We start from the raw sequence: 10,537 nt of genomic DNA on the forward strand, positions 1-10,537 counted from the left end.
CTTGTAGTTGGCGTGCCGCGGGGCCTTTTTATACCACTTCAGTAATGGGGAGTAGCTGGGACCGATTAGCCTGTGATGGCCGTGGCCAGGTGCTCCTCGTCAGTTGCCAGGGCGAAACTGATGGCTACTTGGGACGCTCGTCACACTCCCACCCCTCATGCGTTGTCCTGGTCCTGTAATGAGATGTGCGTTTAGGGGAAAAAATAGGGAGTGGGTGGGGAGTGATCCCTGACAGACCTGCGAAAGCTGCCCAGATTCGAGAGAGGCCGTCAGCGTTGGTGTTCGCCGCTCCAGCATCCACTGCAAGGGGGCGTGATTGGTAAGAAGGGTAAAATTACCGGCCGAGGAGGTAATACTGCAGCTCCAGGACTGCCCACTTGACGGCCAGGGCCTCCTTTTCTACCCCAGCGTAGTTTCTCTTGGTTGGGTCAGCTTTTGGCTGATGTACAAGATCAGATGCTCCTCTCCCTCCTGGATCTGGGAGAGAACAGCTCCTAGTCCAGTATCAGAGGCATCTGTCTGCAACAGCTGAAATCCGGCGCTCAGAGTACCGGTTCTGCACGGCTTCCACCTTCTTCTCCTGGGGTCGGATGAGGCCCCTCCCGACTTGGAAACCCAGGTACTTTGCTTTGAACAGCTTTGCTTTGTCATTTACTGGGGTTGGCTGTGAGTCCAGCCCTCCGGAGTTTGGATAGCACCAGCCAGGTGGTCCTCTGAGGTCTCTAAGTGGATGACGATTATACGCTGGAATCCATGGAGAGCGAAGGGAAGGGTCCGGTACTGCCAGTGTCCGCTGGGGGAAGAGAAAGCAGTTTTTGGTTTAGAGGTTTTTTGAGAGGGGTACCTGCCAGTATCCTTTTGTTAAATCCAGAGTGGAGATATACCGGGCCCTTCCCAGTCGGTCCAGCAACTCATCCATGCGTGGCATGGGGTACTTGTCAAACTCGGAGACCTTGTTTAAGTGGCAAAAATTATTGCAGAAGTGGAGGGTGCCGTCGGGCTTCAGGACCATCATTATGGGGCTGGACAAGTGGCTATGTGACGATTCAATTACCCCCAACTTGAGCATCTGTTGAATTTGGGACGCAATCTCATGTTCGATGACGTGGGTCCGCCTGGGGCAAGGGGAGAACACTTCAGAAAACTGACCGACCAGTTGGTGGAGCTCCTTCTTCTGGGCAGCCGAGAGGTGGGGGTTGACATTAACAACCACGGGATCGGTGAACGCAAGGCTGGAGACTTGGCCCTCATTCCCTCTCCATCTTTTTAGGAGGTTAACGTGATAGAGTCGGTCGGGTCGTCAGCAGCCTGGATGGGGCAGTGTGTACATGTCCGGGCTGATTCTTTCCATCATTGCACAGGTGGTGCCGGACTAATGGCATGATGCGGCCTATCCTCTCCCTCATCTCCTTAACATGCTCCACATCGGTGCGATGGGCTGGTGGCTGCTGCTCCCAGGCCTTGTTGGCAACATCCAGGAGGCCCTGTGGCTGCCAACCAAAGAGAAGTTAGAAGGGACTGAAACCAATTGAGGCTTGCGGGACTTTTCTGATACCGAAGAGTATATAGGGCAGCATTAAGTCCCAGTCCTGTCTGTCCTCTGCCACCACGTGTCGGCGCATGTTCAGAGTCTGGTTAAATCTCTCGATCAGCCTATGATGGGTGTGGCCAGGTGCTCCTTGTCGGTTGCCAGGGCGATGCTGATGGCTGCTCAGGATGCTCGTCACTATATATATATATATATATATATATATATATATATATATATATATATATATATATATATATATATGTGTGTGTGTGTGTGTGTGTGTGTGTGTGTGTAATTTTTTTATTTATTTGTTTATCTTTTTTTTTTTAGATGGATAGTTAATATGACATATCATGCTGTTTCCTGCAGGATGACATGCAACATTTTACCTCATTAACACGTTTATTGTAATTTTCTTTTTATAATATTAATATATTTAGTTTTTATGATTTAATTTTAATCAAGAGATGGAATATCTGATATTTGATTATTTGTGTGCATGATTAAGGAGTGTCATCACCAGGCACGAATCAGCAGTTTTGATTTAGACAAAGGCTATGTCTATTATTAAGCAATAATCAATGCTGTTGATTACAAAATAAATGCAAAATAAAAAAGACATAAAAGAACATGTCCTGTCTTTTGGTGAATATCCTCTAACAAACAAGCTACAGCAAAAAATGGTTTTAATTCATCAATCACAAAATAAAGTCACAGGGCACAAATAGGGTAGTGCCAAGACAGGATAAATGATAGAAAAAGCATATAAGATGAAAAAAAGAATATGTATTTTGTATTAAACTAAGCAGGGTTTCATAGGCTTTATCCTATACAAAGTATTGCAACATAAGTGTTGGCTACCTTCTGATAGACTAATATTAGACTCTCAAATTAGACTATTCCACTCCTATTCAGCCTGATAGACGTCCTGCCCTATGAGGTCACTTTCAACGTGTACAAGAAATGATCCATATTAATTATGCCTATAAAAGTGAGAGTGCTGTATCAGGTCATTTGAATTTGGCAGTCATAGTTCAGCTCAATCATTGGGATGCTTCTCTTGCTTTACACACTCCTGCTTTTCTGTCACCTTAATGTGACAGCTGAAAAAAAGAATTGCAGAATAATGGGAGACCCTGAGTACCCACTGTTTTCTAAGGATGGAGACATAACTATTGGATCAATTTTAGCAATACACAGTAAATTAGAATTGTCTTCTTTTGAGTTTACACAAAAACCTAAGCTTCTATCATGCTCCAGGTTTGTTACATTGTCTGCCGTAGTTTTGAATGTATTTAATGCAATATTTTTGTTGTGAAAAAACATATGATAAAAAGTCAAAGGAAAAAAAAAACTTGAATTTGATATGTTTATTTGTTTAGTTGTCTACTGGTGTAATGTTTTACAGTGTGAATCTACAAGATTTCCGATGGCTCAAACTATGATCTTTGCCATAGACGAAATTAACAAAAATGACATTTTGCTCCCAAATGTTTCTGTTGGCTACAAAATTTATGATAGCTGTGGTTCAAGACTGGCTTCTATGAGTGCAATTATGGCACTGATGAATGAACCAGAGTTTGCAGAAGTGGAGACATGCAATGGACGGTCCTCTATACATGCTATCATAGGGGAACCACAGTCTTCTGCCACAGTGATTCTGTCCAGAACAACAGGATCTTTTAAAATTCCAGTGGTAAGCAGAGATGAAGGTAAATGTTTGACATTATCATGTATGTTACTGTATAACTGTTTCATCCTTTTTTCCCCCCAGATAAGTCACTCAGCCACATGTGAATGTCTCAGTAATAGAAAATACTACCCTCTGTCTTCAGGACTATTGCTAGCGATTATCACCAGAGCAGAGCACTTGCATACATAGTCAAATACTTTGGCTGGTCTTGGGTTGGAGCTGTGAACAGTGACAATGACTATGGAAACTATGGAATGGCCATATTTCTGAATGTAGCCCAGGAAGAGGGCATTTGTGTGGAGTACTCTGTAAAATTCCAGAGAACAGAAACTGAAAAACTAAAAATTGTAGTAGACACAATAAAAAAGGGCACTGCAAAAGTAATTATTGCATTTCTTACCAGTTTTGAGATGAACAATCTACTTGATCAGCTAAGTTTTCAAAACATTACAGGTCTGCAGGTGATTGGAGTTGAGGCATGGATAACAGCAAGTAGTATGATCACTCCAAACAGTTTCCATGTGCTGGGAGGATCACTGGGTTTTGCAGTGAAAAAAATAAATATCAGAGGTTTAGCAGATTATGTTCTAAAAGCATTCTGGGAAACAGCATTTCCATGCTCAGATATTAAGAGGAATTATTCAAATTCTTCTCAAACGGAATTAAGTTGCAGCAGATATCAAGATCTGCTTGTGCTAAAAAACTATAATGAAGATGTTCCTGAACAAAGATATGCTAGTAACCTGTACAAAGCAGTTTATGCTGTGGCTCATTCACTACATAATTTACTCAAATGCAAAGAACATGAAGGCTGCAAGCAAAACTTAACAATAAAACCACAGCAGGTATCTATCTATCTAGATATCTAGACTTGCTAACCTGTTTATGTTGTATTTGCCAATGTGTTAATTTCTTATTCCCATATCATTATTGATCTGTATTTTTGCTAGGTAGTTGAGGCTCTGAAAAATGTCAATTTCACTGTAAAAATGGGAGATCGTGTATGGTTTGATAGCACTGGTGCAACAGTAGCCCAGTATGAAGTTGTGAACTGGCAGCAGGGCTCTGATGGATCAATCGAATTTAAACCAGTGGGATATTATGATGCCTCACTGCCCCCTGACCAGCGCTTTTCACTTAATACTGAAGACATAGTCTGGGCTGGAGGACAGCTCAAGGTAAAGTGCTATATATAATAATATATCCTGTCTGGAAAGTTTGTTTGTGTCACTGGAAAGTTTGTCAGGCCTGATCAAGGCTTAAAGGACACTGGCCACTAGAAAAAAAGGTACCATGCTAATTAGTCTTAATGATACTGCTAAATTTGGAGCAGCACTTTAAATAATTTTCTAAAAAATTGTCACAATATAGCAGACTGCTAGTGCTTGAATTATTTCATGTTTCAAAGCTGCAATAGTCTGTATATGTACATTAGTGTAATGTTTCTATGCAGAAGCCAAAGTCTGTGTGCAGTGAGAGCTGTCTTCCAGGTACTAGGAAGGCTACACAGAAAGGAAGACCTGTCTGCTGTTATGACTGTATTCCATGTGCAGAAGGAGAAATCAGTAATGAGACAGGTAAACTTCGGCCCATCTCACAGTTTCAAAGAAAATCAGTTAGTTGTTCTATTTGTGTTCTTCTTTTACTTTTTCGGGTGCAGTTTTTCTATCAAATGAGTTGAATAATAATAATAAAAATAATAATAATATTAATAATAATAACTGCCCTTTTGTCTTCTAACTATAGTGAAAACGACTTCCTTTCCAGATTCAAATAACTGCAAGCAGTGTCCAAGGGAATACTGGTCTAATGCTGAGAAAAATAAATGTGTGTTAAAGGCTGTAGAGTTTCTGTCATTCACAGAAGTTATGGGTATAGTGCTAGTCTTTTTCTCACTGTTTGGAGTAGGATTAACTCTGCTGGTAGCCATTCTGTTTTACAGTAAGAAGGACACCCCCATAGTAAAAGCCAACAACTCAGAGCTGAGCTTCCTGCTGCTCTTCTCATTGACTCTGTGTTTTCTCTGTTCACTTACTTTCATTGGTCGGCCCACTGAGTGGTCCTGTATGTTGCGTCACACAGCGTTTGGGATCACTTTTGTTCTCTGCATCTCCTGTGTTTTGGGAAAAACAATAGTGGTGTTAATGGCCTTCAAAGCTACACTTCCAGGAAATAATGTCATGAGATGGTTTGGTCCTGTACAACAACGGCTCAGTGTTCTTGCCTTTACGGTTATACAGGTTCTTATATGTGTGCTTTGGCTAACAATATCTCCACCATTTCCCTATAAAAATATGAAATACTATAATGAAAAGATAATTCTCGAGTGCAGTCTGGGTTCCACTATAGGTTTCTCTGCTGTGCTGGGTTACATTGGCCTTCTGGCTGTATTGTGCTTCATTTTAGCTTTTCTGGCTCGCACGCTGCCTGACAACTTTAATGAAGCCAAATTCATCACTTTCAGTATGCTGATTTTCTGTGCTGTATGGATTACATTTATACCAGCTTATGTCAGTTCTCCTGGAAAATTTACAGTTGCTGTTGAAATATTTGCTATTTTAGCCTCAAGTTTTGGGTTATTACTTTGTATATTTGCTCCAAAATTTTATATCATCCTGCTTAAACCTGAACAAAATACAAAGCAACATCTGATGGGAAAAAATTAATCCAAATCCTACTGAAAAATGAATAAAAGTAATGAGGTTATGCAGTCAAGTCTCATGTTTATACGTAGGTATTAATATGTAATATTTACAACCACAAAAGGTAAAATTTGCTATGTTTTTATTGATGCTAAAACGTACAGTTTAGACATATTTCAACATTTAAAATGTACGAAACTCTAGGCATATTTGGTTAAAATATTAACGTATATTTTATATAATTTTCGCATCATTTCATTTTTAACATTTTATCAATAAGCAATTTATATTGTTAGACCCCTTAACCTACCCCAAACCTTCCCATTTGTAGCGAATATAAAAACATATTAAACACAATTGACCGAAATGCAGGAAAATAACCATTTTAGTAACAACATAGCATTCAAAAATATTATTGTAGTTCCTCACTCCTACCTCTAAACCTAAACATACTTATCTCTGTATAGTATAAGAAAAACATGACGGATAGATAAATGCAATTATAATAATATATTTGGTACAGAAATACAGTTGGTTTGGAATTTATGTTATAAATTACTTTCCCGATCCTCTGTGAGCTTGTGAAGACAGCAGGTCAGGAACGCATCATTCAAATACACCTCACCAGAAACTTTGCATGTCACAATCAGCATTTTGCATTAAAGAGCAGAAATAACATTTCTTAAAATGTTGCATTTTTGGTGTATTTATAGTTCTGTTGTCAGTCACATGTCGGAGAAAATGCCTTTTGTGTTCCATGGCAAGTAGATATTAAGTGACAGGTAGAGGTTAAACTATTGCAGAATTGTTATTTATTAAAAGGGTATAACATGAAGTCTTGTTTAACAAGATAAAGGTTTAACATTAGACCTCTTTGGAAACAAGCTGGAAGCAAAAATCTGAACTACTTTATAGTAATTATAATTTCTTATCAAGTAAATAAGTTTAATAATGCAACTGGAAACAAGTTCATATGACAACAAAAGAAAATAGTACTAATAAAATTTGTGTCGACATTTCAATAATAAGGATCCGTGTTAGACATTTAAATAGTGAAATATTTGTATGTTTAGTTGCCGAAAATACATTAGTGTTGGATTTAGTGTCTATAAAAATGTAAGTAAATGTATGTTTTTATAGAATCACTTTTTATGTAAATTGCATCCTAATTTTTATGTGATCACATTGAGTTATGTCAAGGCTAAATTATACAATTAATTACTTTTTTGTTGTTGATTTCATTGGTTATAAAAAAGCCTGACAATGCCTGACAAAGGAGTATGGTCCCAATAAGAGAAAAACAAATGTTAAAAATAGCAAATAATTTTTATCTGAAAATGTAACAATGCAAACAGGCTATCTGTAAGGGGTAGATATAGGGTCGAGGATAAAAAAATTATTTGGTCAGTATGTTAACTGTTAACTGTTTCTAACAATTATTATTGCACAAATGTTTTAAAACTTCATGGCTCTTGTGAAGGGCTAAAATAAAGAACCGAGAGGCTTGCTACATGTTAGTTGTCCCTATAGTTGTTCGTTGCATTTTATACTTTGTTTTTTTAATCAAGGAATAAAAGAAAAGTGTGACTCTAGTGTAACTCTCACTCAACCAGTTCATGACCTTCTGTCCAATTGCCACCAGAGGTCGTCTTCTACTATATTACATTATCTCCAACACCCAGATTCGATTTCACCACGGAAATATTATTATTTTTAATAATAATACAATTTTTCTATACAAATAACCTCCAGAGGTGTGAGCCTGTGGTTTCTCATTAAGATTTACACAGATTTATTTATTTTTTTATTTTTTTTATCAAGCCTCTTCTGTTATAATAACATTTCTTTCCTTCCTCCATTAAATTTGGACATATGATGTAGAATCTGATCTGTAATTCTGAAAACAATTATAAAATTTGGAGATTAGCTAATAGTACTGCCAATAGGAATATCTTCACTAATCATTCTGTGCCTAAACCCTGCTCTGGATTACTTATTTTGAAGTATCTAAACAAGTCATGATTATACAACTTAAAATGATTCTTAAATTCTTGGAAAATTAAAAGATTATTATTGTTTGTAAATAATATGATGTAATGCCTTTCTTACACCGATTCTCAAAAGAGTTATCTAGGTATTTGAAGTCTGTATTGTATGCAGACCATCTAATTGTCTTTTAAGTGTCTTTCAAATCATATTTTTAATGAGCTTGTCTTTTTTAATGGTACTTGTACAAGTACCTTATTACGACCTATATATAAATTGTAGTGCATGCTCTGATGGGTCATATTTCAGGGATTCAGTGCATATTTGTTGAGGGATAGGCTGTTTTTAATTACTGTGGCCCATATTTCTAGGATAGTAATTATCCATGGATATTCTTTATTTCTATGTTTTCTTAATCAAATGGTATTTCTAAACAAATAAAATTGTAACAAATGGCCTAATTTTATGACACTTGGCAACGTAACCACAAATTTGTATGTACATAATTCCAATACCATCCTATTACCAAGTAATAATGTTGCCAGTACGTCCTCCTTCTGTAACAACATCCCAGACGTCCCAGATATGTACTCTATTCGTAATATATAACTTCATGACTTATTTCAATTGTTGATTTAAGCAGTCAAGTGCAGTTGTTCTCCACTGACCACGCTGACCAAAAGCATGATGGGAACCGATTGACTGACGACACAGCTTCATTTATTTTTAATCTGATTTCATGCGATTATGTATTTAAATTATGCATGCATATTTTCAAATACTATGACAATCTCTGTGTAAGATGTAATTGTAGTAATATTTCTATAAAAAAGAAATCAATGTTTGTAATAAAGTAGAAATGGATGATAAATACACATTTAATATGGAATTAAATAGCAAGCACTTGTGTGTTATTAAAGTATTTTTATTTATATAAAAAAACAGTATAATGTTTATTAGCAGCACAGCATAAGACTGAGAATAATGCAATATCTGCCTTTGATCTCATAGGTATCTGTTGCAGAACTGTCCATCTTGACTCACTGCAGCCTCTCGAAATGAACTCTCGCCTCCATTTCAGGCGAGGCTAGGCACATCTCAAACAAGACTTCTATGTATCATGTGCCTCCACTTATCACCGTGCACACAATATTGACAAGAAAGGAAAATAATTTTTATGAAACTATATTTTGTAACAATATGGAAATGAAATAATGACACACAGACTAGCTAGACTATCTCATATGATGCAGTACTGTGTAGGGAAAACATTACTGCCTATTGTTGTCTGTGAGTTACCATGACAACCGGGAACATAAGCTGCTGGAGTGGACACATCTGACATTTCTCTCTGTTTTTTTTTTTTTTTTTTTTTTTTTCAACTATACCAAAAAGATCAAAACTGCCTCCCTACCTTATGTTAATCCTGCTTTGGTGCTGCTAGGATAAAAAGATGACAGATCTTCTCATTATTCTTCAGCAGCAGGGGTGTGCAGTTGTCTGCAATAATATCTTAATTGTTGTTGTTGCGATTTGCGATTTGACATGCTCAAGTATTTTGCAAAGACCATTGAAAACATCCATACAGAGTGCTCAGGCCTAGCATTGCTTTCAAATTGCGTGCACATTTACAGTGTGTTTTTTCATTGCATGATTTGGTTAATTAAAATAATTTTGAATGTTCACAAATTTAAGACAAGGAGGCAGATGTACATATTTATTCCATGGTCTGTCTGAATACTCAAGTCTGATTGGCTGGCAGGTACTATGCAGTAAAACCGATTAATGCACAGGTAGTTCCAATATGCTTTGCACATCAGCAGTGTTATCTTGGTAAAACCAACTGCACATCAAAGCTGAGAAATGTGAATACCACGTAACCCAAAGCTCCTTTCTAGGATATCAAATCAGTCACCAAGGATGAACTGAAGGTAACCGCAGTAACCGAATGGCCCAAACCTACAACCTTAAAGGAACGTCAAAGATTTCTGGGATTCGCAAACTTTTATTAACTGTTCATCCAAAATGACAGCCTAGTCGCAGCTCCCCTGACTTCCCTCTTAAGAGGAAAACAAACCAAGTTAAGGTGGACTCAAGAAGCTATTCAAGACTTCACCTCACTTAAAGAAAGATTCACCTCAGCCCCAATTCTCAAACACCCTGATCCTAACTCACCGTTTATCGTAGAGGTCGACGCATCAGACTGTTGTATCAGAGCCGTTCTCTCTCAGAGATCTGACCAATCAGGCAAACTTCACCTGTGCGCCTTCTTATTATGATGTTGGCAATAAGGAGCTTCTATCCATGAAGGCAGCAAACCACCCCCCACTCATTGCCCCCCCAATAAATAATATGTTCCGACAAGTCTCAGACAATGAATCATGCAATGGGTTCATACCTCCCTCAATGCAGGACACCCAGGCATTTCCTGAACCATTCAACTCATCCAGAATTCCTTTTGGTGGCCCAAAAAGCCTTTAACACAACATATCACATCATTCGTCAAATCATGTTCGGTCCGCGCCAATCCAAAACCCCTAAAGAATTACTCTCTGGTCTGCACCAACCATTACCCATTCCACAACAACCCTGGAACTGGAGGAGCGCACGGGAACAGTCTCTAGGGTGCGCTCTTGAGGCAGGCATTCAGAACGGCTGGGCAGAACCAGCGGGCTAACCGGACGG

General features: G+C 38.3%; 1 protein-coding gene across 1 annotated transcript; it reads left to right on the forward strand.

Moving 5' to 3' along the window:
* The first annotated feature begins 2,582 nt into the window (after positions 1-2,582).
* On the forward strand, positions 2,583-5,890 carry LOC122362605 (extracellular calcium-sensing receptor-like). Its single transcript, XM_043264142.1, is given in 8 exon segments — positions 2,583-2,791; positions 2,940-2,959; positions 2,962-3,227; positions 3,306-3,354; positions 3,357-4,069; positions 4,175-4,402; positions 4,678-4,801; positions 4,992-5,890. Coding segments are annotated over 8 exon segments (2,508 nt in total).
* Positions 5,891-10,537: the final 4,647 nt, after the last annotated feature.

Source organism: Puntigrus tetrazona, chromosome 18 (assembly GCF_018831695.1).
Source record: "Puntigrus tetrazona isolate hp1 chromosome 18, ASM1883169v1, whole genome shotgun sequence".
Lineage (NCBI taxonomy): Eukaryota > Metazoa > Chordata > Actinopteri > Cypriniformes > Cyprinidae > Puntigrus > Puntigrus tetrazona.